This window comes from Spinacia oleracea, chromosome 4 (genome assembly GCF_020520425.1).
Source record: "Spinacia oleracea cultivar Varoflay chromosome 4, BTI_SOV_V1, whole genome shotgun sequence".
NCBI classification, from domain to species: Eukaryota; Viridiplantae; Streptophyta; class Magnoliopsida; order Caryophyllales; family Amaranthaceae; genus Spinacia; species Spinacia oleracea.
In genome coordinates, this window is record NC_079490.1 from 3,615,855 (window position 1) to 3,643,762 (window position 27,908).

At 34.7% G+C, this 27,908-nt stretch overlaps 3 protein-coding genes and 1 non-coding gene across 6 annotated transcripts; 2 read left to right on the top strand and 2 right to left on the bottom strand.

Moving 5' to 3' along the window:
- Window positions 1-610: 610 nt before the first annotated feature.
- LOC110783382 (protease Do-like 10, mitochondrial) lies at window positions 611-7,983 on the bottom strand. Its single transcript, XM_021987719.2, has 8 exons — window positions 7,473-7,983; window positions 6,465-6,710; window positions 5,623-5,818; window positions 4,733-4,992; window positions 4,315-4,442; window positions 3,650-3,853; window positions 2,540-2,590; window positions 611-983 (listed from the first exon to the last, which is right to left on the bottom strand). The coding sequence occupies exons 1-8, from the start codon at window positions 7,912-7,914 to the stop codon at window positions 738-740; spliced, it is 1,773 nt and encodes a 590-aa protein (XP_021843411.1). The 5' UTR covers window positions 7,915-7,983; the 3' UTR covers window positions 611-737.
- A 3,209-nt stretch (window positions 7,984-11,192) lies between these two features.
- Window positions 11,193-12,220, top strand: LOC110779309 (HMG-Y-related protein A). The gene is made up of 2 exons (XM_021983838.2): window positions 11,193-11,351; window positions 11,471-12,220. The coding sequence occupies exons 1-2, from the start codon at window positions 11,298-11,300 to the stop codon at window positions 12,023-12,025; spliced, it is 609 nt and encodes a 202-aa protein (XP_021839530.2). The 5' UTR covers window positions 11,193-11,297; the 3' UTR covers window positions 12,026-12,220.
- A 5,004-nt stretch (window positions 12,221-17,224) lies between these two features.
- TRNAR-ACG (transfer RNA arginine (anticodon ACG)) lies at window positions 17,225-17,297 on the bottom strand. The gene has a single exon. It is a non-coding gene; the product is annotated as a tRNA-Arg (tRNA).
- Window positions 17,298-20,789: 3,492 nt separating this feature from the next.
- Window positions 20,790-26,089, top strand: LOC110783257 (protein ASYMMETRIC LEAVES 2). 3 transcript variants are annotated; one of them, XM_056826720.1, is made up of 4 exons: window positions 20,790-21,184; window positions 22,709-22,856; window positions 23,212-24,056; window positions 25,717-26,089. In XM_056826720.1, the coding sequence occupies exon 3, from the start codon at window positions 23,215-23,217 to the stop codon at window positions 23,998-24,000; it is 786 nt and encodes a 261-aa protein (XP_056682698.1). In that variant the 5' UTR covers window positions 20,790-21,184; window positions 22,709-22,856; window positions 23,212-23,214; the 3' UTR covers window positions 24,001-24,056; window positions 25,717-26,089. The 3 variants fall into 3 exon arrangements, with proteins under 3 accessions (XP_056682698.1, XP_056682699.1, XP_056682700.1); XM_056826721.1 differs by lacking the exon at window positions 20,790-21,184 and adding an exon at window positions 21,878-22,286; XM_056826722.1 differs by lacking the exon at window positions 20,790-21,184 and adding an exon at window positions 22,402-22,424.
- Window positions 26,090-27,908: the final 1,819 nt, after the last annotated feature.

The window sequence follows — 27,908 nt, forward strand, 5'->3', positions numbered from 1 at the left end:
CATGATATACACATGAAACATTTGATCTCAAAACTAATACTTCTCCTTTGTATACCCAAAAAAAAATATCAAATATGTACTCCATTATTAAAAATGGAGATGTTCAAATCTCATAAAGATCAAATTTAATGTTTATATTTCTTCTACTATTGGTGCGTTTTTTTCACTTGATTTTCACTTATTTTTCTAAGCTTATCTGAATTTAAGTGGACTTATTAAAATCTTATCAAAACTTATTTTAATCATAAATCGTACTCGGATAACCCTTAGTTTCCATGAATTTTTTTTATCTGAACTTATTTTCCTAAAATAAAGAAAATAAAATGAACAGATCAGTAGTATTATTTTCTCAAAGTTTAATTGTGAATTATGAACAGAGCGGTAGTATTATTTTCTCATAGAAAAAGTACATGATGTAATTGCATAGCCGACCCCCGACCCTACTAGAGTGTAACCCCTCATGGGTTAACCCGACCCAGCTACACAAGCCAAACCTTTGGGAGAAGCCCAAATACCCTAGTCGTAGGATTCAAACCTGTAACCTCTAAATCACGAGAAAGGAGTCTTACCACTAGACCAAACTACCTTAGTTACGCGATTCAGCCAAAAATGAAGTGATAAGCTTGAATAAGAGAAAGAATGAATAACAACCAACACAACATTTAAATAAAATTTTCTGTTCTCATATTACAATAGAAATACAAAAACCCTAAAAACCAAAACTGGAATAGAATACATCAGTTCAAGGATGCAGCTACAACAATTTGTTCCTCTTCAGTACTATCAACAAGATCACTAGACGCGGCAGAAGGTATCCTATGTCGCTTCAAAATCCGAGAAGTTGCAAGCTTAGCTTTATCGTAGTTCAATACAATAACTCTATCATCGTCTAAATCGATTCTCAAGTTCTTTTCTTTACAGTCTTCTACAAGCTGATACAAGTGTCTTAGGTTATCGATCTCAACTCCGTTCACTTTTCTTACCTGCTCAACATTACAGATTTGTCAGACGCTAAAAATGGAGGGAAATCAGAAGGGTTATTGTATGAACTTGCAGCATATTCAAGAATAAAGTAATCAACTGAAGAAACTCAGGGCATATTTGGGATAAACTTAGGAAAGAGAATGGAAAGAAATAAATAAGCAGGGGAAAGAGTAGTGTCAGTTATTATCATTATTAGTTGTTTGGTATACCTTAGGAATGGATCACTTGTAACAAATTGGGGATTGAGAGAGGTAACAAATGGTGGTAATGGTTACCCTTAGGAAATGGATTGCGTTACCACTCCTCTCATACCAAACATTAGGTAATGGAAACAGTTAATTGATTCCGTTCCATATTTCCATGACTTAAAAACTTTTTACCAAACATGCTCTCATTGTTTCGGGGTTGGTTTTGTTCATTTCACCTGAATAACAAATCTGAACTTATTGGCTCTTTCTCAAACTTGTTTTATTTGTAAATTGAACTTAAATAGCCTTAAGCTGGATTTCTAGGTTGTCTGATCTTATTTTTCTTCTTATCAGAAAACTTAATATCCTGAACTTTGTTTTAGGGTTCCTCACATGCAAGAAGTGATTTCTCCTTTCCATCCTCACTTCCATAGTTCCATATCCCGAAAAGGTCAAAGCTAAACCTCTTTTAAGGGGGTGAATTTGTTAGTGCTCAAAGAAACCTAACTTCATTCAGTTAAGGGGGCGTTTGGTTTGCTGATTTTTGGTATGAGAAATGGGTTTGGAATGGGCAAAACCCATACCTTGTGTTTGGTTTAGAAATTTTCACTTTCTAAACCCATACCACAAGCCTACAAGGTATGGGGTTTAGAGACCCAAGGGGGGAGGTGGGTATGGCCCACATACCAAACCTTTAGGTGTCAAATAAAAGAGATATATTCATTCCCCAATATAACCAAACACATGGCATTAGGAATCAAGTTTCAACCTCATACCACCTTGGTTTCATTCCTGATTCCAAACCTCTACCGTTGTGCGAACCCCTGAGTGCCGCAGAGGGCAATCTGCTAAGGACACCTTCATTGCTCATAAGAAGTGAATTACGGGGCCTTTGGCCGAGGAGCTATGTCCTTCAGTCATCCTAAGACTAACCTTAAGTCCTTAACCTACCTGTGATGATTTCAACTCCCATGTCATAGAATCGCTGATAGAGTGACAAATCTACTGATAAATTGATAATACCCAATAAACTGTGTGTGCGCGGGCGGGGTCCATCACACACACACACACAAGGATTTTCCTATAATTTTCTATTCAGATCGTCTACAAAAGAATAACAGTCTATCTAAGATTGTTTTCTTGCAGCTTCAGAAAACCAATAGTATTTCAGAGAGTATCCAATTTCTTAAGAAGTCACGCTAACACATTTTTCTGGAATGAAGCTAGAATTACACACGTTTTAAGCTTGAAAAAATCACAAAAATGGGGGATAACAAAAAAGAGAAAATTCACTAAAATCATGTCACAGAAAAAAAAAATTAAAGTAAAGCAAATAAACCATGTGACCAAGAAGATTTTCACAGTACCTGCAATTCCGAAAGACGCTCATACCCTGCATTAATATCATCCATCAGAACCTGAAAGAGATAGAAGGCCAGTGTCAGCAACACACCATTTTATAAAGAGTTGCTTAAAGCAGAGACACAGTCTCACTGGTCAAAAAGCTAAAATTTGCAATGACTAAAATGCTATGTTACTTCGTCACTCCGGTTGACGGAGGGTGTCGAGTGTTTAATCCTCTCATTCTTCGACACGACATGACACCCAAATACAGTGGCCTTATATGAAATTTATTACATCCATAGTGTCGGAGGAGTGTCGGATCCTCTAAACCCTTATCGGATACGACACCCAAAGGAAGAGTCTGAGCAACATAGCTAAAATGTTTTTCTCATAAATATGATAACTTTAAATGTGAGATACGTGAAGAGCAAAGGACACAGATCTTCCAGTAGTCTCTTCGAAATTCCATTGTATAAAGCTACAAAATTCCTTTAGAGTAACTATCACATCCTTCACCCAAGTAGCATTTTCACATTCTCTTTCACCATTTCTGCCTCTCATCAACCAAGAGAACCTCATTCATCATTATCATTATCCCATTGCCTCAAAAAGGCTCGGGTAGGGGGGGGGGGGGGGGGGTGTACGCAACCTTACCCCTGAATTGTAGAGAGGTCGTTTCCAATTGACCCAAAAGAGATAACGGGACGACCATGTTCTACTTCATGGAAAGGAAGCGAAGAGGTTTTAAGAGCCATTTTGATTTAGTCCATTACATCCCACGGCCAAAAGAACAAATGAATCTTGGCTCCATCGGAAATGGACTGAACCAAGAGAACCTATTGGGATATTTTCTTCCTCAAAGTAATTACTCGACCCTTAACCGGAGAGTTGCTACCTAAAACATAGGATTTTGCCTTCCAACAATACAAGGGAAAGTTTAGAATTTCGTAGTAATGCATCTGTAGATGAATACTCAGATAAAAGATATAATCATCCTATAAGGCCATAACCCACAATGGCACAGTACAGTGACCAAAAATAAGTTTGATCCAAGAAGGCTCTCTGATGCTGAGTGATGCAACCAAAAATAGCTTGATGTTAACAAATGGAAAATGTCTATGGTAGTAAAATACCTGGGCTATTATGACTAGTTGTTCACCAGCCTTCTTGGGCTGCTCTCTGAGTGCACGTTCACACAATCTACGAGGTGAGGCATTATACCATTCTTCTCCATACTCATGGAGGTATGGCTGAGACAGCGGGATAAAGAGTAAACCAGCAAATATGTAGTAACTAGGCAGCTTGTCGAACTGATGGACAGGTACCAGTGGCTGCAACTGCATGAGAATTTCAAGCTGATATCAATACCATATGTAGATTATCATTGCCATAATATAATGCAACACACGCATAAATTTACGTAACACCACAATGGCACAACACAGTAACCACAAGTCCACAACCCCAATCAGGATTTCTTTGGTTCATGAGGTTGAGGCCTGCTCCATCAACATAATTTTCAATAACTTAAAAGCAACCAACCTAGAATCATATTCGTAGTGAAATATGAAATTATTTATACCCTTTGTGGGTGCATGTATAAATTTGTGTGCATTTGTGTAAATTTGTGGGTGCATTTGTGTAAATTTATGGGTGCATGTGTAAATTTGTGTGCATTACTGCATTATGAAATTATCTATACCCTTTGTGTGTGTAAATTTGTGTGCATTTGTGGGTGCATGTGTATGCTGTGAGCATATCATCATAATAGAGCAATACCAATATGGTTATAACTTACAGGATGGACATTTATCAAGAAGTTACATTCTTTGCCATCTCTTAAAACCTTCAGCTCAGCTTCCTCATTCGGTTTCTTCATGGAGACCAGATGATCAAAAGTTATTCGCTCTCTATTCCTGAAAGGAACTACCATTGAAGTAAACACTTCAGAATATCAGAAATAGAAAAATATTAAGTACACTACCTGCCAGCGTAGAATAAAATAAATTAAGTTTCCAAAAATCAAAAACTTGTTGAAATTTACCAGGCAATAGGAAAAAATTTACATGCTGAAACAATATATACCTCATTCACAAATTTAAGTACATAGGACGATATTTCAATAGTTTTATGGACAAACATAAACCTTATACAAAGTACATCCAAAGATTTCTTGGTTTACACTACGGAGTCAGAAAGTTACACAAAACAAGTACCTGTCCCATCATTGGCTATAGCGACACCATCAAATGCAAGAATAACATCATCTCTCTTCAAAATCTTGTGAGCTTCAGAAATTGGGTTAATTTTACTCACAAGCACCCCCGTCATTCCAGTGTTCATTCCAAAGTTCTCTCGGAGCTGCTGATTTTCCATTGCTTGGCACGACAAACCCAAAGAACAGAATCCCACATACTTACCACGCTCTTCAACGCCGGCTATGAAATGCTTTATCACAGGCACAGGAATTATGTAACTGCAAAAGAAAAATCACAAATAAGTAAAAGAACAACAAAGGAACCGTCAATATATTGGCTTGCTTCCTGTTGTTTGTACTTTAACGAATTTTGGTTAATAAAACCTTACTTATCCAAACAAACAAAATAAAAGGAGCCGTCATTATCGTTTAGAAATGCTTGGATACTACATTACATGATGCATCCAATATTAATCACATATAAGAAATATTATTTTGAAGTGCTCCAAAAGAATAGTAACTTTCAGAAATATAGGAAGATTATGACTCTTTTTTTTGTGTGTATGCACATATGTAGGCTATCTTAGCTTAGTGAAATCAATACAGGAGACAATGTGTATATTTTATGCATGGATTGAGCCCTGCGAACTTGTGTGTGTCCATTTAGCTTCATGAACGACTACAGATTTAAGCCAATCAACTATATTACTCAATCTAGTAATAAGACATCAATGATTAACAATATTTAACCATGAAAACATATAATAGGCTTAAATGTCAACAAAGATTTGCTCAAGAAAACAGGAGAGAAAAAGAACTAGGCAAAGGGCAAAACGCAAAAGAAAGACGAATCCCCATATTATCAATTCTAGTTAGCTGAAGGGATTTTACTTCGTCTAATAAACTCACCCAATATTCTCTGCGCCTGAAAGGTTCTGGAAAGCTACTCCAGCGACTTTATCTCCCATGATTGCTGGGCCTCCACTATTACCGGGATTAATAGCTGCATCAATTTGTATTGCCAAGAGCTGAGTAGCCCCATGTACATATTGTGTTGGCTCAACTCTGGAAACAACACCTTTTGTTACAGATATATTATCACCTCCTGCAAACGAGTTAAAACACTATCAACTACCTGAGTCAAGTCAGTTTAACACATTGTTTCAAAATCTAACATATAAGCAGTCGAACGCTGTAATACAAGTAGTGCACAACTCCCTTATTTTGATCTCGTCACTGCTTGAAATCATTAATGATTATAAACAAGAGAAGCCCAAGTCTTCCTCTGAATCATACTACCTCCGTTTTAAAATGATCTTTACACTTTCCGTTTTAGTCTGTTTCATAATGTTATTCACATTGAGCTTTATTCTATTTTTTGACATAAAAATTTACTATATTACCCCTCTTAGCCCACAACATTTACAACTTTCTACTCTCTTTCTCTTACTTAACTCATTTTTTCTTACACTCGCCCACCTTTTTACCCATCTACCATACTTTCTCCATATTTTATTATATACACCCACCTTAATTTTTACACACTTTCCCTATTTTATCTTAATATTTGTGCAAATAGTAACCGTAAAGATCATTTTGAAACGGAGGTAGTAATACCTAAAACGTAGACTGCTCATGCATTTATACTTTATGTTGAAGATTATCCAATGAGATGAAAGTACACAAGTAATGCAACAAACATTTATGTAGTTCAATAATATAGAAGTCAAAAACAGAACTACCAACATTACCTTGAGGATATCCGACAACAGCTACAGCTTCTTGCAGGAAAGGAATCTCTCCAAGTTCCAAATGATTCACACCCTGCCAGAACTCTTCGTTTTCAACAACTAGGATAGCCAAATCACATTCATGTCCAACTGCCAATACTTCTGCTCTATACTTGGTAGGACAACCATGTTTCCTAACGAGCACAAACGTGTGATCCGCCACCACATGAGCATTAGTCAGGATCCTTCTCCCAGAAATTACAAACCCTAAAAGTAAAACAATGTCATCAACAAAGTTTGTTTCTTTATCTTTGACTAAGTTTCAAACATATAGTGATCACGTGATTAAATTTAGTTTATCCAGTGCAAATACTCCCTTCAAATCTCAATAACATTCAATCAGTGAGACAATGTTGTTGAAGTTCACCTTGAAGATGTGATCAACTGATCATCGATAATCTTCCATCAAAACACTCAACATTTTTGTTTCTTTACTTCTAATTATCTTTTTTCACCCTTTTACTTCTCACTACCAACATACTAACACTCTTTCTGAAATTCGCCTTGAAGTTGTGATTGTCGATATCCTATATCAAAACACTCAACATTTTTGTTTCTTTACTTATATATTTCTCTTTTTTCACCCTTTTACTTCTCACTACCCACATAATAACACTCTCCCACAGTCCCACCCTTTCCCCCTCCATAACCCATCAAAATTACAAGTTCATTTCTCGTCTTTCGGGTGAGATTCTCACTGCAAAGTGACCACATTACTCTTCCAACCACAAAATTAATTAATCAAATTACTACAACCCATCATCATATGTGAGTATGTGACCATTTCAACATAAATCCTTAACAATAACTGCTTAATTTGGAATCCCTAAACACATTATTACAATTACAATTACAATTACAATCCCTAAACACATTATCAAACTCAAAACAAGAACATAATTCAAACCCATGATTACTAATACTACAAAGATAATAACATGAATTAATAAACAGATAATGGAAATTTACCAGAGCCCATAGTTTCGCGCTGAGACTTATTTTGCCAAGGAAGAAAATAATTAGGACTACTTGCAACAGTAAATATCTTAATCACAGAATCAAGAGCTAATTCAACAGCTGCATAAACATCCGTCTCCGTCAATTTATGCCCAGAAGCTTCTTCTTCTTCTTCAAACCCAACTTCATGATCAGATAATTGATCACTGTTTTCATGATTATTGCATAAATTGGGGTTAGGGGTATGATTAATTGCCCCAGTAACAACATATTTGGGAATGTTTTTGGTGTTATTTTGAATGAATGAGGTAGTAGGGGTGGAGGGGGAGAAGGATGAGTAAGGTTTGGGAGTGGAGGAGAGAGAAAGAGGTGGGTGACGGCGGTGGTGAGGTTTAAGGTGAGACAGTGAAGCGGAGAGGTGGCGAACTGCACGGCGGAGATGGTGGCCTTGCATCTTTCTCTCTCCTCCTCCTCCTCCTCCTGGTGGGGGTTTTCCGCAGGGTTTTAGGGGGGCAGAGTGAGTTGTACCGCTAGGCCCGGCCCGGTCGGTTTGTCGGTATGCTCCATTTCGAATAGTTTGACCCGGATATAGTAATTGAATAGACCTTGTCTGTTGAAAGCATTCTTCCTCTTGTGATAGTTAAACCAGTTTGGCCCAAACAAGCCATAACTAGTACTAAATGGCTACTAGTTGGTTGAGCCTAGGTCATGCCAATCTGTAGAGGTGGTAAATGGATTGTATGGGTCGGGTTAGGTGGGAAAACTTTCGGCTCTGATACGGATCGAGTCGGATTTGGGTGATACGGGTCAATTTCATTTATGTTGAAAATTAACTTATTTTGTGTTTTATTTCAACTATATTTGACTTCGGTCAAGGTAATTTGGGTATAGGTTGGAATGATTCCGATCGGGTTTAATCTGATTCGGGTCAATTTCTGTTATGGGTCGGGTTAATTTCACCGGATTGACCAACCACCCCAGTTCATCCACGGATTCAGTTGAGGACCATGTAGACCTCTCGAACATACTGGGTATGGTTACTCGTATGATTTTTGGTTCAAATTGTTATCAAGTCAACACACCTTCGAATGCCAGGGGAAAGTTAGGAAAAGATGAGAAGGCCTAACAATTGTCGGTCTAGGCGGAGGTGTTCAGATACCATTCCGTTCGTATCTTAGTCCACAACTCACTTGTCTATCGTCAAGCCTCTGAAACTAGTTCGTAGTTCAAAATTGTAGCTTAATTAGTTGTTCATTAACAGTGGAATATATAAGACCTGGCATACACGACTACATAGGGATAGTGACTTATAGCTTCACATTTGATAGAACTATTTTATCGTGAAAAAAGCAATCGATGAAAGGAAGACAAGCTATACAATGATGGTTTGTGACCCCATTTCGGGTAAGAGTTTGATCTAATGGTTAAAGGATCTATAAACACCATCCACACAATAAAATATAAAAATATGTTACAAGAAAATGAATCACCATTATCAAGTTAAAATTCAACCAGGAGCGATGTATAAGTCCAGCCAAAATCATGTTATATTGTAACAATTAAAGGATGAATGTGCAATAAAGTAGTCAGAAACTCAGAATCCCATTTTATCACCATGTTTTTTTGGTTAGTTTGAACTTTGAACCTAATTAAGTCGGATTTGACACATTACTTTTAGTGTTGTTTGAGTTCATAATTATGTCTAATACCTAATGTTTTCGTCATTTCAAAGTGAATAGATATTTGACTCGTAGAAACTCAAGATTACATATCATTTATATCACATTCAAGCTTGAAAATAACCAATTAATTAATTAAAACATAAGGTGTAAAAGTGGCAACCGAATTGTTTGGTTCAATCGAGTTAATTTGAGTCTGAATACATTCAAGCGAGGAGCATTGAGTGTTGGCTACAATTGTGTGTCACATACTCACATTCTTGTCCCGTCAATTCAATTGAAGTGACAATGACCCATTTAACCTCAAGTCGGTTTAAAATTGTATTGTAGCTTAATTAGTTGTACATTAACAGTGAATAGGACCTGTCATACACTACTAAACAAGGATATGTGACTTTTAGCATCACATTTGAGGGAGCTATTTCATCGTGAAAAGTAATTGATGAAAGAGGACAAGCTATACAATGATTGTCTGTGACCCCATTACGAGTAAAGATTTGATTAAACGGCTAAAAAGATTTTATAAACATGTTTCACATAACAAAATATAAAATATGCTACAAAATAATTAATCACCATTTCTAAGTTAAAATTTAACCCAAAGCGATGTATAATTCGAGTCAAAAACACATGTTACGTAGTATGTTATTACAATAAGGGGATAATTGTGCAATAAAGTAAGCACAGTTTTGTTTTGTCACTATAAAACAATGTTTATGTTGGCCAGAACGAAGCCAATTAGAGTTCAATATTTTGTTTAAAATATAATCTTTTCACCATTTCAAATTGTGTAGATATATGACTTGTAGAAACTCATATTACATATATAACATTGATCTTCCCAACTTATTTAAACTTAAAAACACCCAAACAACTTATTCAACATAAGGTGAAAAAGTAGCAACTGAATTGTTTGGTTCGAGTTAACTTGAGTTTGATTATATTTAGGAGAGGAGTTTTGAGTTTGGGATATCGGGTTGTACGTCGCTCTATTGATCCACCAACTCTATTAAATGACAACGACAAGGTGAATCGGCCTCAAGCCATGTTTTCCAAAAAAAATGGACCCATCTTCAACCTCAACCAACCATTTAGCTACTTGTAACACACAATATGCCTAACCGTGATTCGTGAACAACATAATTTGTGACTTGTAAGTCTATGCTTATAGGTGACACTAGGTTAAGACTCAAGAGTGAGATAAGACACTACATGATACTACGTATAACAAATCATACGAGAAATACACGGTACGACTCTATTCACTATGTAAGACCACAAACACTTTTATTGACATACACATTCAAACACAACACGACTAACACATACATTATACAAGACAACTAATTTAATAACTTTGACACAACATAATGATTTTGTTCTCTTCACCTGATATGTTTTGATTTATCTATTTTTTTTGGTTTGACCTGGTGTGACTTGTGACTTGGGAGTGTTTTATGTTTTTTTTATACGATCTGGTCAAAAATCAATAAGTATAAGACGAAAAAACATAGCCATAGCTAAATCATCATTCGAGCTCAGTAAAACTCAGTGACATCTTTTAATCCATCATACAACATACTTAGACACAACACGACTGTCACGTACTGACATACACTATACAAGACAAGTAGACAACTAATTTAACAATTTCGACACGACACAAGTCACACAACACACAACTAAAAATCATCCGAACCCAGTACGACCCAGTGACATCTTTTAATCCATCGTACATTCATACCATCCATGCTTTATGTATAGTTGTTCATAAATAACCGAAAAACAAACAGAAAAACTAGTAACATAGCATGAATAACCAGTTTTTTCCAGAGTTAACGACCCCACCATTGCACATGACACTTTTTCTTTCCCACATCTCCATTTTTTCAATTTTCAAAAACAAATTATCCAAACTGCCATGTCATCAATCTGTGTCAACCCATCACACCCCTCTTCTCCACCGTCAGATCAACCACTCTCAAACCACCCCCTAACCGTCCGATCTCCCATCCTCATCCATCCAAATTCTTCTTACAATACAATCTCATTATAAATATAAATATTATTCACTCATCAAATTTCTCACTCCACTGAACCACTCCCTCTCTAACTTTCTCTCTCCTCAAATTAATCTTCAAGCTTACTCAACTCATCCATGGCGTTTGAAGATCACACCATTTCCAGTACTCCTTTCCCAGATTACCCTCACGTATGTACACCTGATAATTACTACACATAGCTACATTTCAGTTTAATTTTGATTTTGATTTTGATTGATTTATTTTAATTTAATTTAATTGACTTTTTTGTTGTTGTTTGTTGTTGAAGATGGTAATGGAGGCGATTGGAATCCTGAGCGAGAAAGAAGGAGTGAGCAGAGATGCAATAACGAAGCACATAGAGTCAAACTACGCAGATCTACCACCAACGCACGCCACACACGTGAGTCACACGCTCGAGAAGCTCAACCAAACAGGTCAACTCATGACGTTGAAAGACGACACCTACATGCTGACGATGAAGCAACAACAACCACCAGCTGACGACGGAGACGACGACGGTGATGAGGAGGAGGAAGAAGAGGAGGAAGAAGAAGAAGAACAGCCAGTGAAGAGAGGACGTGGACGTCCACCAAAGGTGAAAGGGCCAGGACCCGTTTCTGTTGGGCTGGATTCGCCCCAACAAGGTTCAAGGCCCAGAGGAAGGCCTCCTAAGAGTAGGGATTTACTTGCCCCGGTTACCCGGCCCACTAAGCCGAGCCCTACTGGAAGGCCACGTGGCAGGCCGAAGAAGAATCCGACGGAAGTTACCGTTACTGGTGGTGGACCCGAGATTAGTGTTGGTGGTGTGAAGAGGGGTAGAGGTCGTCCAAGGAAGAGTTGATGATGATTGGGGGGTAGTTTGGTAATTTGGTAGGGTTTGGTGGGGGTAGAATTGTAAATTTAGTGTGATGAGAATGGTAGAGAGAGTGAAGTAGCAGTAGAAATGATGTTGATGTTGTTGTTACATGCCTTTTGGGTTTTTTTTTTTAGAAAAAAAAATGGAAAAGAAAAAGGTGAAATTAAATTCTTGTGACAACTATTTTCCATTTTTATTTAATTTAAAGTTTGCTTTTTTTTTTCTTTCAATTTAGTTTTAAAATAGCTTTAGTTTCTAATTGGTGATTTTCTTTTAACAAAGGCAAAAAGATGCGAATCTTAAGGCATGCTTAGTAGTGTAGAAAGTAGGTGGGCCCTTTTGTCTTTTCTTTTCATTTAAGTTTTTAATTAGTTGTAGTGAAATTGAAATTGTTGTTAATGTTATGATTGTGTTATATAAAAAGGGTCATTGGATTTCAACATTTTATTTGGTTTAATTATTGTTAATTTGTTATTATTTTTCCCATTTATCTTCGGTACACATGTCAATATTCATTTTACATGTTAATCCACATTTTACATCGTTAATATCTCTGCTCATTTTAAATTGTTAGTATCTCTAGTCGTGTTATTAAAATTTATAAAATTTTCATACCGTTAAAGTACTAATTGAAACGAATTAAACAAGATCCTACATGACTGTTTTTTTATATATTGAACGTAATTTATAAGATTATTTTCCATTATAAATAGCGTTAAGATTCTAAATGGGAAAAACATTTAGATTCAGAGGGAGTAATTATTAAATTATTAATTAACATGAAATTGAAGAAATGATTGCAAGTTTTGTGATTCAATTAATTGGAAAATTGATGATGACAATTTTGCATGATTCTTGGTATTGTTGATGAGATGATTGCAAAAAAGGACAAAGTATATTCCATTTAAATTGCACCGAATTTTGTGACAAGTACAATTCTATCTGTTCTAAAATGAATGCAGTGAAATAGTCGTAATCAAATTAATCATTTGTAAGTTTGTACTACTAAAGGCTTTCTTTGGTGCATTATACATAGTGCAAAAAGGATAAGAAATTAAGAATACTTCAAAAATTGATTTTTACACTAACCTTGTGAATAGAACATAAAATTTGGGCTCTTGTAGCTCATATATGATCTTTCAAATGAAATTCAAATTAGTGATTTTCATTAATCTTTGTACAAAGTAATAAAGTGTTATTAGTCCGTATATGCTTAAGTTGTACTAGTATGTTTTTAGTTGTAGGCCGATGATCTATCAACGATAACAAAAATAATATAAATGAAGTTTTGCTCAGATTAAGCATAAAATTTGTATCCAATAAGGCTCGATTCAATTAGATTTATTTTGTCTGAATTTATATTATGTCAAGTTGTTAGAATTTATTTCAACTTATTTTGTCTTAAATAAATTTATTTATGCATGAAAAAAGTTAAGTATTTATCTATTTGGGGTGGAGGGGAATTTAGAAATCGCATGCATCATTTTCTTATTGATAATTGTTTTGCAAGAACCAAAAAAGTAAAATAAATTAAAGCATGTACGGGGTTAATATTTTGATCATTCCAACGGTTTGATATGAATGGCAAATAATCTTTGTATAACACAAGTAGAGCTGGCAATGGGTTGGGTTGGGTCGAAATCAGGTCAATCCATTTATAAATGGGTTGAGATTTTCCCAACCCAACTTGACATGTTTAATTAAACGGGTTAAAATTTTCAACCCAACCCAACCCAACTATAAACGGATAGACTTGAATTTGACCCGTTTAATTTTTATTTTCCCACTTTTAAGTATAAATTGACTTGACTATAGAATTGAGAGGTGATTTATTTGTGGCATATCTCATAGCAAAAAGTAATACTTCAATATGTATTTGACATAATCAAAACGTCAAATAATTATTCAATGTTGAAGGAAAAAGAGAAATAAAATCTTTCAAATAATATTCTACAGATCTATATTACATACTTGCTTGAACTTAAACGGGTTAGCAGGTTGTTTTCGGGTTGAAAATTTCAACCTGATCCAACCCATTTAATTAAACGGGTTGAGTTGACCCATTTAATTAAACGAGTTTAAAATCTTGACGCAAACCCTTTATTATTGGGTTGGGTTCGAGTGGGGTTGGTGGGTTGAGTCAATTTTTGCCAGCTCTAAACACAAGACATTACTGTGTCATTGGAGAGTAAGGATTGCATTGGGCCTGGCCGGACTGGCATGACCCCTAGGAATGGCGTGGGCTATCACGAAAAAAGCACGACACAATACGGAAATGAAGTTGTGGTCCATATTTGGAAAAAAATAATACAATGTGACGTATAAGTAAGTTAAGTGAAATTAGGCACGTAAGTACGATAATAGTTTGTTGAGCTATCACGACTCACGAGTTGTCCTTTTAAATTTTTTGACATGGCACATTGCAAATGAGTCATCCTTTTTGAAATTCGGATAAGTTCATAAACTTTTAGGTGAACTGAATGCACATGATTTTTTAGATGAATTGAACGCACCATGAATAAAGATTTGCCTAGACTATAATTAATATTTCGTAGTTAGTTTAATTCAATTGATCTAACCTAGTTTGACAAAATATGTGATATTTTTTTATATATATTATAGTGACAAGTTCAAAACACTCACATATAAATCATGCTACAGTGAGAATAAGTTCACATTTACTTTAATAGATCGAATTTTAGTCAAAATAAGTTGAACTTCTATTTTTGAGGGAAGTTAAACTTAAAAGAAGCCAAATGCACTTAAGCCATGTTTCTATTCATCTTATTTCTACTTATTTCATGAAAAATAAATTCACGAAAAATAAGAGTTATTATCTACAATTTATAATTAAAAAAGTTCAGACAAATTTACGATAAACAAATGAAAATAAGATAAATAAAATACTTAGTTTTTACTCTGTAAAACGAACTTCATAATTTGAATGGCCAATCACCCAAATGAATCAATATTTTCCAAGACTTTCTTATTTTCAAGGCCCAAGATAAAACATCGGACAACATTTGCATAGTTAACTGGGCCTGCATTATATCTGGGCCTAACCTGTAACCCAGATTATAACGCATTCGTTTGTCTAACATTGTAATATGTAGTGAGTGTGGGACTATGTGTAAGTGATCTTTGGTTCTTTTCGCTGGGTGAAACTTGAACTTATTCGAATACAACTTTTCTTACCTGATATGACCTGATTGCAACTTATCTGAACTTATTAGACTAGAAACTTATTTTTTTTTTAAGTGAAGAGAACACACCCTTACTTTGTATCAAACAATGCCTAGGGCTCTGCTACCTCAAAAACATTTGTATATCTTCATTTATCCGAGCGTTAATATAGTTAAATATCATTATCTTCAAATGAAATTTATTAAAAGTTGACATTTTAAAAATATAAAAGAAATAAATAATACGATAAAACTTGTTTTTTTGACGTATATATATTAGTTAAAAGAAATTAAGAAAGTATAGCACGTAGTATTTCCTAGTAAAAGACTACTAGACTAATATGTGTAACATTCATTTTAGAATTAACATTTTACGTAATGTAATTATGTAATGCATTGTGTTATGAAAAAGTGTGGACTTACTAGTTACTACACATCGTGACTAGAGCTGTTAAAACAGGCCATCGGGTCGGATTTGGGTCGGGTCATTTCGGGTCATGATCAGGTCGGGTCGTGTCGGGTCAATATTTTATTCGGGTTGAGTTCGGGTTCGGTCGGGTCGATTTCAGGTCGGGTCATATCGGATTTTTTTCTATCCCGGGTTCAGAACGGGTTCGGGTCGGGTCACATTTCGGTCAGGTTTGATTTCGGGTTCGGGTCTTATCGGGTCGGGTTTAAGTCGGGTTGTAGCAGATAATTTCGGGTTCGGGTCTTATCGAGTCGAGTTTAAGTCGGTTTGCAACACAGTTATTTTCGAGTTCGGGTCTTAGTTTGGATCGGATAATAATCAGATCAAATAGAATTCAGGTCGGGTCACTCTCAGGAACGGGTCAAACTCGGGTCTGATAATTAACCTATACATTTTAATTATTTTATATTCTAAAAATTTTTGTTTAACTTATTTTAGAGTTAAAATTTTCAATATCTAGCAATAAATAATTAAAATAGATTTATCAATGAAGTTAATTTTTTGTCGTGTCTTTGATAACTCGGATAAATCGGGTAGCGGGTTATCACAGGTCGGGTCAATAGCAGGTTTCATCGAGTTACAATCGGTTTCGGGTTGAGATCGGGTCGGGTATCGAATCGGGTATCGAATCGGGTTCGGGTCATTGTTCGGTCGGGTCAGTTCGGTTATCGGTCATTTTCGGGTCGCGTGTCGGGTTCGGGTGTTACAACATCGGGTTAAAATCGGTTATCGATTTTTTCGGGTCGGGTACAGGTCGGGTTTCAGGTTACCTGTTTTACCGTAATTTCGGATCATGGTCGGTTACGGGTTCGGTCGGTTCAGGTCGGGTCAGTTTTTGACAGCTCTAATCGTGACAATCTTAAAATCATGACCGTGCGTTATCACTTATTCCGGTTCAAGTAACATTGTTGAGGTGGTGTTAACTCAGGCGAACCGATATAGAAAAAGAGTTCGGTTCACAAACTAGAGCAAATTTACCATATTACTTGGACTAGTTATTTACTGAATACTCTCTAACAATAACCAAAGTTAAATTAGCTTAGTTGGTAAATTATTGAGGGAGTGATACTCAAGATATGTGATCGAACCCTGTCTACGTTATTTGTTGCCTTGTATTTTTGGCTCTTTCTACTAGGGCTGTCAAAAACTGACCCGATCCAACCGATTTCTGACAAAATTTGAAGTGACCCGAAAAAGACAATTCACGCATTCAATCCGCATAAACACAAAGACTATGCACAACTACATGATCCGATTATACCCAAATCAATTTAACCAACCCGTAATCCACCAATGACCCGATTTGACAACCCTACTCTCTACACCCGGTAAAAGGTTCGTAGTTTAGGATGAGGCTGACCCATTGCTCATTGGTGAATGGGTCCATTACCCAAAGGAATGCATGTAAGATCATCTGCAGCCCAAAATAAGCAATAAATTTGGATCATTTACAAGGCCCAACTTTATAAAGGAGTAAAAAAACCACTGTAATTACTTTGTTACTGCAGTTGCCCTGAAATTGTCAAAAAAAAGCGACTCTGCTGGGGATCGAACCCAGAATCTCTGGTTTCGTAGACCAGCGCCTTATCCATTGGGCCACAGAGTCATTGTTGATAGTTGAGTCTTGGTTTATTATTTTACTATATTAAAAAAATACACACATAACAATGAAAAGATGTAACAATTGTTGTTTTATTACATTTGCCAATGCAAAATTTCAGTCATTCACATCTTTAATTGTCAATAGGTAAATGTTATTAAAAGCTAGATTATAAAATTTATATCAATGAGCTAGCAAAGTTTGATTAATTTTTATCAAGCAAACAGAATTAATTGTACATAAGATCACACGTACTTTCTTCATGTTCTATATTCCAATTTACTTCGTACGTACATATGTATTGAAAAAAGAAAAATGTCATCGAAGCATTTTTAGGCTTTCACTTCTTTTTTCTATCTCTCAAGTTCCACATGTTATTCAAAACCTTCATAGTGCGTACGTACTGGCTCAGCTTCATCTCTCTCTCCTATAAGAAAATCACAACCACAAGTGTCCTTGGCTCGATGACGCCTATGTGGTGGACTCAACAACCGAGGACCAACATGAGAAGGGTCTCCAACTCTTATGGAGTACTACCTCCGTTTCATTAAGTTCTTTTGAAAAATTGTCTAACAATCAAAACTTTAACCATAAATTATCACTATTATATCTATAAAAAATTATCATGAAAATATCTTGTTAGATTCGTTTCGAAATGTATTTTATAAGTATCAACTTTTTATATTTTTTTTCCCATACAACATTAGATATATTAACGGTCAAATATTGCACCAGTGTCCGCACAAACGGTAAGTCTAGAACTTATTGATACGGAGGTAGTAGTTTAATTATAGTTCATAACCTTTTACTTTATGCAAATTTTAAGCGATGCCAAAAAAAAAAAAAAAAAAAAAAAAAAAAAAAAAAAAAACTAGTCCAAACACATAGTCAAATACTAAGTGTACCTTGGTTCATGATTTAGTTATGTACTTTAATTTGATGTAAGTGGAACTACAATTGAGGTGATCAAAATCATCATCATTATCATATGTATAGATGCATGTAGCTTAATTAATTAATCTCACCTTGCATTAATTTAATTTAATTATAGAGTGTAAATAATTAATTAATTAATTAATAAAGATTTCCTAGATTAAAAATCGGGGGAGAAATCCAATAATAGCCCCCACCCCACGCCGGACTAGGAGGCAGGGGACAGCTATGTAACCTTCTGTTAAAAACCACCCTAAATTCGAGGCAGTCATTTCGACATGCTGTGATGTGTTTCAAAATATATCACAGGGGCATTTTTGTAAATAAATTGAATTTCAATGGTACATGCTTTAATCGTAATGGTACATGTTTTTATCGTAATGGTACATGTTTTTATCGTAATGGTACTCCGTTTAACGAAATGGTACTTTCTTTTTAATGAATGGTACACAAAATGCCCCTGTGATGTACATCACAGCATGCCGAAATTCCGCTCCCCCCTAAACTCCTCCAACTTGTTACCTACTTAGTTAGCCCATACCTCTACATCCCTTTCTACCAATAGTTACAATACTACTATCAATGTCATATCGATTGATCAAGTATGGATCCCACTTCTACTAGCTAGTAATAGAGGTGTAATGGTTCAGATATAAACAACCTTATCTTTTTAGTACGCGTTAAGATTACAACCGGCTTAGGTTCATAACTTCAGATAAATTGTTCAATAAGGAGTCCACGTACTGAATCAACACATATCTTATATTAACCAGTTCTGCTACGTACGCAACTCAAAACTTAAGCCTACTGACAGTTATGCAGCTTTGGCCTTCTTTCCTTTCGGTACAGCAGATGTTAAACCCTTCCTCTTTCTAGCATTAGATGTTGATAGTAGCAGATTCCTTCCTCTGTTTTGCAGTGGAGCCTCCCTTACAGGATCTTGAGTTGTGGCCAACTTGCTTGCACTTCCCACACTTTTCCCTTTTTTCTTCGCATGAGCACCCCTTTTTCAATAAGGAGTCTACGTACTGAATCAACACATATCTTATATTAGCCAGTCCTGCTACACATCTCAAAACTTGAGTCAGTTCCAATCATAATGTTGTTGATCATTGGGTGGGGATCATATCGACCTGTGACCTTCAATTCACAAGGAGAGTTCTCCAGTAACTCCACATTTCACAATACGCGCTCTTTTACATATTGACCCGATCGTTATCATTACCATAACAAATTAACAAATTAAGTTTATTTTCCGGGCATAGTTAAAATTAACAAATACTTCGTATTACGTACAATTTTAATTGAGATATTATATTATTTTTCTCAAGAGCCACGAGTTGTCCAAGAGTACGTGCGTAACATCACTAGTATGGTAAGCTTTTTGTTCCTATTTTTATCCCTTTCTACTTTTCCACCATAACCAATTTCCTTACGTAGTGTAATTTAAATGTAACTTCATTCCGACAAGGAAACTTGTATGTACTACGAAGAACTCGAATTTCAAACTTGATAATTCGTACACCTTCAAACCCTCTCATGGTCTCACCAAATTCATTAAAATTTCAAAAAACACAAACAAAGAAATGGTACATATATAGTTACACACCAAAACCCAATAGAAGTTACTCTCTCCGTTTCTTTTTATTCTTTACGTTTTTCTTTTTGGGTGTTTTAAAATGTTTTTTACATTTCATTTTATATTGTCACATAAATGCTTTAATATTCTATCAAAATTTGAGTCCGATGATTATTTTAACCAATTAAATTCACTGGATCATTCAATCCCTCACACTTTTTCATTGTGACAATAATTTTTTTTCTCATTTTCCCAATTAATATAAGAATTTTGATTAAAGTAAACACGTTATAAATAAACGTAATTTGCCTTGTTTAAATAAATAAAATAGAGGAATTTCAATGTACATTAATTAACCGTTAATAAACATGTAAAAAGGAAACCGTAAAGAACAAAAAGAAACGGAGTACTCCCTCTGTCTTTTAATACTCGCATCGTTTTGACTTTTTGCACTATTCACATAATTCACTTTGACCCTATTTTATTTCTAGTATATGAAAACAAATGCTAGTATATAATATATTGTTCACTTCATCTTAATATATACTTTCAAAATATTAATATTTTTATAAGTTTTTATAATATGTAGTTAAAGAAAGTAGTGGTCAAAGTTGTGCATTGACAAACGTATCCAGTCAAAACGGTGCGAGTATTAAGGGACGTAGAGAGTGCAACCCAACACACATACATACATGACAATATATGATGATTAATTACGTGCACAAATGATCATAATAACAATAATAATAATAGTACTACACCCCTAAATTTAATGCACCCCTCATTTAAAAACGTTACCCCCCATCAATCCCATCATCATCATCATTTAATTTCTTTGTCATCAAAAAATCCAAAAAAAAAAATTATTTTTTTTTTTAAAAAAAAAACATAAAAATGTCAAAAACAACCCTTGTTTCTGTTATGCCCTAACAATAGCCTAGATGTCTACATTTACACTCACTTCACTCACTTCACTCACTTCACTATATATTCTCACTTCACTTTCTCCGCGCCTCCTTAGCCTTTGCTCTTGGGAGGTGCTACAACTTAATTAACATCTCCTTTTTCTCTCTCTAAAACTTCTCCATCTTTTTCTTTCTCTCTCTAGAATTATATTATTCATTTCAATAAAAATATTAAATCATCATCTTTTTCTTTCTTTTGCTAAGGTAATTCCGGTGAGGGTGATAATTCCACGGCTAAATTTGTGGAAGTTTTTTTTTTGTTTTTTGTTTTGGAGATATTTGCTCCACCAAACACACCCTTACACACAATCTTGCATGATCCTCTCTCTTTCTCTCTCTCTCTCTCTCTAACTCATCCAAAGAAGACAACAACAACAAAAGCTAGCTTTGAGATATCTACCAATACTAATTTCAAGGTACTTAATTATTTTAATTATTTCTTATTTATCATTGTAATTATTTTACTTAATTATAACTACTTTTTGTTTTTTTTTAATAAATTAGGAAATTTATTTTAAAAGGGTCTTTTTTTCTTCATAGTTTTCATCAAAAAGATGAAAATCGAGGTTGAAAAAGTGAGGAGATTTTTTTTTTATTTATTTTATTTTTAAAATAAAATTAAAATTAATAAGGTTTGACTGAATGGATCGATAAAAATCATCATGACTTGTTATAACTGTGTCTCTATGTATTTCACATCATTAACTGTCGCGTTCTCTTTTCGAGATTGACCCTTTTAATCGATAAAAGTTGTTAATTAGAGTCGATTTTTGCAATCCCGAGGAAGAATTAGGGGAATTAAGAAGGGAACTAACTTCACTACTCCCAATCTTTTCAATAGTCAAAAGAGTGTGATAAGATTTCTCTTTGTTAGGACCCTTAATAATTCCATATTGTACTAATATCACTTTGTTTAATACTTTAATAATTAATAACATACGGAGTAACACATAGTACTCTATAAGTACTACGTACCATTCTATGACTAGCTTATAGGAGTAGTACTATATAATTTAATTTCGTATAATATATAGTTTTAATTAATTTGTATAATATTTTGGGGGGGGGGGGGGGGGGGGGGAGGGATAATCCCAATAAAATGATATAAAAAGTCTAAAAAGTCTTAGCTTTTTACAGGTCAAATTCATGAGAATTAGCAAGTGTTAATAATAATAATAATAATAATTGTAATTTAATTAAGCAATCAATTATAAAAGTTTGATGAATTTCAAGCAAGATCTCGTTTGACACTCACACTTTGAAATTGGTGTAAATCTCTCCTTCCCTTTTACTTTCCCTACACGAGATCCAAACAAAGTACTCCTCCCCTTATTTTTTTGCTTAATTCTTCAATTCAAAAAACCCCTTTTTTCCCACGGTATATCTCCATTACACGAACGCAACTGGATTACTTATCAGTCGCGTAATACACTACACAAACGCGACTGGATTACTTACTAGTCGCGTATTACATTACATGAACGCGACTAGATTACTTACTAAACGCGTAAAACAATCGTAAATTTTTCTAATTCTTGCACTTTTGTATCATTTTTTCTATACTAGCAACCATTTTTAAGTGTAAACTTTTTTAATTACTTGCTACATGAACGCAACTGGATTAACTGGATTACTTACTAACCGCGTAATATAACTGTAAATTTCTCTAACTCTGCATATATCATCATATTTTCTAGAAAGTGAAACATTTTTCTATTTGCTTACTGCATGAACGCGACTGGATTACTTACTAGTCGCGTAAAACAATTGTAAATTTAACTAAATCTTTTACTTATATTATCATTTTTCTTTTATACTACAACCATTTTTTCAACCAAGTGATTTGTTTTTGTTTTTTTGAGAGTTTTTAATTTTTCTTTTTGTTTTGTAATTAATTTATATTTTTGGGAAGTATAATTTGTTGACTTTGTTTATGACAGTTCAAATCTGGTGAAAGCTGCTGGTAGTGATCGATCAGGCTACCTATAGAAGAAGCCTACTTTCTGCTGCTACTCAAAAAGGAGAAAATCCCCTTCAACTGTTTTTGAAAGAAATATCAAATCTTTGCCGTCTTTTTTTTTTTTAAAGGTAAATTATTTCCACTTCACACTCTTATCGTCTCTTAAAAATTATCCCATTTTTAATGTTCGAGTATATTAGAGGATGTAATTGCTACTGATTTATGTTTAATTAATAATAATATACAACGATATCATCCGTTTTCCCTTAAATATTTTTTTTTAAAAAGAGTCCTATTTTTCGCTGCAGTAATTATTTTTTTATTTTTTTTAATATTACCACCATCTAAAAATCTTCTCTTTAAAGGTATCTTACAACATTTTTTTTTAATAAGGTACTTCTATTTCCAATCCCTTCAAAAAAACAAAAAACTTCTATTTCCCACTTCAGTAATTAATTTTTATTTTTATTTTTTATATTTCAGATAATGGCGTCGTCGTCAAATTCGCCGTGTGCAGCGTGCAAGTTTCTACGCCGGAAATGTCAACCGGAATGCGTATTTGCGCCGTACTTTCCACCGGACCAACCGCAAAAGTTCGCCAACGTTCACAAAGTGTTCGGCGCAAGTAACGTAACAAAGCTTCTCAACGAGCTCCACCCACATCAGAGGGAAGACGCCGTCAACTCGCTAGCGTACGAGGCGGACATGCGGTTGCGCGACCCCGTGTACGGTTGCGTTGGTGTAATCTCTTTACTCCAACACCAGCTCAGACAACTCCAGGTGGACTTATCTTGTGCTAGAACTGAACTCTCCAAGTACCAAAGTTTCGCCTTCCCCACCCCCGCTACAACATGTAGCGGCGGTGGGGGTGGCGGAGTCGGTGGCGTCGGCGGTGGGGTTTTATCAGCTATGGCGAGCACCGCCGCCGCTACCGCAACATCCACCCACCACCACCACAATCTCGGGATAAGTCTACTCGGTATCGGTGGTGGTGGGAGGGATAACCACCACCAGAATCACTTGTACTCCCACCACCAGTTTTTCCCTAGTAATCACCAAACGGGTGGTGGCGGACTTGGGATTAATACTTTGAGGGGGTTTGATATGGCGGCGGGCGGCAGTGGAACTCATGGTTATGATGGTGGTGGTCTTCTTGCTATGAATATGAATGTATCGGCGGCAGCCAGTATCGGGCAGCTCGGGCAGCTTCATCAACAGCCTACTGCTAGGGCTGCCGGTGGCGATGACCGCCGGAGTATTGATCCGTCTTAATTTCTTCTAGGGTTTCTGGTTTTGTTACCATGGTTTCTTCTCAAACCCTACCACAGGTAATTAAATTATCCTGTAATTTAATACTTCCTCCGTCTTTTAATACTCGCAACGTTTGGACTTTTGTCACTATTCATATAATCTACTTTGACTATTCGTAGTGTTTTAATATAAGATAAAACATAGTCATGTGGGATCTTGTTAGATTCGTTTCAATGTGTATTTTCAAAATATCAACTTTTTATAATTTTTGCATAAAGAGAATTTAAGATATAAATGATCAAAGTTGTGCATTGACATGCGTGAAACTAACAAACGTTGCGAGTATTAAAAGACGGAGGAAGTAAATATTACTCTCCGTATTATGCAACTTTTTCAAATTTAGGCCTCTTTCGGTATCATTTTCAATTTTTAGTTCCGCCGATTACTCATAATGAAATAGTAATTTCTCTACCCAAAAAAATCCGGTATCATTTTTAATTTTTAGTTCCGTCTATTATTCATAATAAAATAGTAATTTCTCTACCCAAAAAAAAAAAATCGTACTCCCTCCATTCCTATAAATATAAAAGTGTTCATTTTCAATAATTACCGAATTACTCTAATTTAATTTCCTCTTATTTTCTATATTTTCAAAGATATAGTTATCGTAGTCACATGGTCTGTCTAATATAATTGCACAAAGAACAGCAAAATTGAATCAATTATGTAATATAAATAAGTACTATTATTATCCTGTATGAAAAAATAGTGAAATTTGAATTATTAAATTGTTTGATATACAGTAAGGTATTTATATTTTCATTATTTAGTGCAGTACGTGGTTGTTTTTAGAAATACATGAGGTCAGGTGCAATTATATTTTAAGAAAGTACTGTTTGTTTTCTCTTCATTTTGTTGATTTATACAGGAATGTTTTTTTTTAATCCATTTAATAAGCCAGTAATTTATTTTCAAATATATATGTTTCTTTTCGATAGTAAAAATTAATAAATATTACTCCGTATGATTTATCGATACATAAAAAGGCCATGTGTAATTAATTATGGAGTGCTAATTAGGGTTTTGGTAATTAACCATATAGTCCATAAAGAATTTATGACTTAGAAGGGTAGTATGGAGTATAAGCTTGGATTTATGGATTATTAAGTACACGTAATTTAGTTCAAATAATTAACTTTTTTAATAATCAAATTAATTCATTCATAAAAAATCGTACGATATTTATATTTAATTAGATGTTAAGAAAAGTACGAGCTAGTAAACTTCTTTTATTCCAAACTAGATTAAATGGTAATTATTTTGAGAGATTCGACGAAAATTACCTAAAATTTAAGGGCAAATAATGTTGTTATTCTCTATCCATAGAAAAGAACAAGTACTAGCACAAAATTTAGGGTTTGAAAATAAAGAATTAGAAGAACAAGACAATTGATGAATAAGTCATGGTATAAGTGTCCTTTTGTACTGACATTACTAATATTAGACAGCAAATATCGCGGTCGACCACGTAAAAATAAAAACCATTTCAATGCACATATGACATTGTACATACTTTCCATTTTCATTTTCATCTTTGGTAATTGGTTTGTACTCGTATATGCCTTTTGTCACTTGGTTACTAGCTAGTGTTGTCCTCGACATTAGATTAAATGTCACATGTTTAATGTACCACGGTTTTAATAATTAATCGGGTTTTTTTTTTAATGTGTTACGCAGGTTTTTAAACTCGGAAAAACCCAGCAGGATTCACTATTTTGAAAGAAAGGAGATCAAAAAATGAGAAACCAAGCAAGATAGAAAGCAAAAACAAGGAGACACATGAGAGAAAGAGGAAGTTGTCCTCATATACCCAAATTATTAAAATCTTTGCATTGATTTTTTTTTTTTTTTTGCCATATATTTGTACCTAGATTATCTTCTTTTATTTTTATTTTTATTTTTATTTTTAATTTTAATATTTCTAAATTCTGTCATATGTTAAGGGACAAAACATGTTGTGGTATTTTAAGTCTTGTCATTTTGCTAAAAATCGATGATCATGATCCTCCTTCAGTTTTGCATTGCTTGGTCATTCCCACATTATATATACTTATCACTGACATTTTGACATTGCCAGGTTAATTTAGGAATTCTAAATTGAGTACGACCAAAATCTTTATTATTTCCGATACAAGTTACAACTAGTTTTAGCCTTCTAGGTGTTTATTAAAGGTGTTCGATCTTTTGCTCATTTGATCAATTTTGTTTTTGTTTTAATTTATAGATAATTTAATATCAACAAAATTGACAAAATGAGAAAAAAAAAAAAATAGTATTACATACGGGAGTATATACTTAGTTATAGATGTACTCGGGGACAAGGTAGATTTTTAAATTATGTTGGCCAAAATTTACTATTGAACTAGTTTTTAGCCCGAGCGATGCCCTGGGTTGCTACATAAATAACATATATATTTTGCATTGATAACATTCACTACAAAATTATGCATTATTAGAGACCAATTTTGAGACGGATACTATAAGCATCTCAAACTTGAGACGGATTACTAAAATTTTGTCTCTAAACTAAAATTGAGATGGAGTACGTAGTTTATGAAGTTTAAAAATTTTCATCTCAACTTTGTAATGGATTTGCCAAAAATCCGTCTCAGAAATTTTGAGACGCCTTCTATAAAGACGCCTTATTTACGTCTCAAATCTGTCTCTAATCATCATTTTGAGACAGATTTGGCCTTTTTTAGAGACGAAAGTCCTCGTCTCTATAAAATGATTATTTGTAGTGATATTTAACATGTAATAGCTTAGTGGTAAAAAATTGTTGTTTAAACTCAAGGCCAGGGGTTCAAACCTCACGCAAATCATGTTTGACATTTTTTTTTAATCTATATGAAGATTACATAGACGAATGACCCATAAGCAGAGCGCCACGTGTCACGTATACTTTCTTATAGACGCCTTTTAATATATAGTATAGATACGGGACTATATACTCAAGTTAATGCATGCTTGAAAATGATGATAAACAATCTAATTAAGAACCCATAATGCTTGATTTAATGATATCGATCACTTGCTTAATTACTTAGGTTTTCCCTTCTTAATCAATACTACTACGTATTAATTAGCTTCTACGGAGTACATTATACACGACTAGCTAACACGTACGAGTGTGTACACATACGAGAATTAAGGTGTACTTAATCGTTTGAATACAAACATGTGTGTATGTGTGCGCGCACGTGCACACATAAGTTGTACGTAGTACTACGGTATGCAAGCTAAGTGACACTTTATTGGATCAACAAAAGATGTTGTCAAAATTGGTGAGATGTTTGAAATTGGATAAAGGGACACTAAGCTAGATGCATATATGAGTATATGACACTTTGTTATTGAAATCAATTACTCATTTTAAAACACAATTTAGAATAAATAATTCACAAAATTTTACTCAATGCACGAGTACATCCCCTTTACGCTAGCCAATGGCCAATTAGATTATAAATTTGATTTATTTCACCTAAGATTACACTAATGGTACAAGTCTATCAATTAGTTAGGCCCATCATATGTTTGAAACCTTATTTTCACTTAGGCTCCGTTTTATTGGGCTTATTTTGAATGAATTTATATTATCTGAACTTAATTAAACTTATCTCACTACAAGAAATTGTACCATTAACGACTGGAAATCCCATCGCGAAAGGCCAAGAATCGATGATTAACGACGGGGTTTTCTGTCGCGAACCCGTCATAAAAGAGGGCCGCCGTTAATAGAAAATCCCGTCGTTAATCCGTCGTAAAAGACATTTGCGACGGTTGTTCCCGTCTTTGTTTGGTTGTTAGCCCCGTCTCAAAAGCCTTTTACGACGGGATTTTTTACCCATCGTAATTAGGTTGTCGTTAAA

What these genes read in the sequence shown, in the direction of transcription:
- LOC110783382 (XM_021987719.2), bottom strand. Translation starts at nt 7,914, where the DNA reads ATGCAAGGCCACCATCTCCGCCGTGCAGTTCGCCACCTCTCCGCTTCA. An exon ending in TGTTGTCGGATATCCTCAAG is followed by an intron (nt 5,819 to 6,464) that starts GTAATGTTGGTA and finishes ACTCGTTTGCAG; the next exon opens with GAGGTGATAATATATCTGTA. An exon ending in TATAGCCAATGATGGGACAG is followed by an intron (nt 4,443 to 4,732) that starts GTACTTGTTTTG and finishes CTTCAATGGTAG; the next exon opens with TTCCTTTCAGGAATAGAGAG.
- LOC110779309 (XM_021983838.2), top strand. Translation starts at nt 11,298, where the DNA reads ATGGCGTTTGAAGATCACACCATTTCCAGTACTCCTTTCCCAGATTAC. An exon ending in CTTTCCCAGATTACCCTCAC is followed by an intron (nt 11,352 to 11,470) that starts GTATGTACACCT and finishes TTGTTGTTGAAG; the next exon opens with ATGGTAATGGAGGCGATTGG.
- LOC110783257 (XM_056826720.1), top strand. Translation starts at nt 23,215, where the DNA reads ATGGCGTCGTCGTCAAATTCGCCGTGTGCAGCGTGCAAGTTTCTACGC.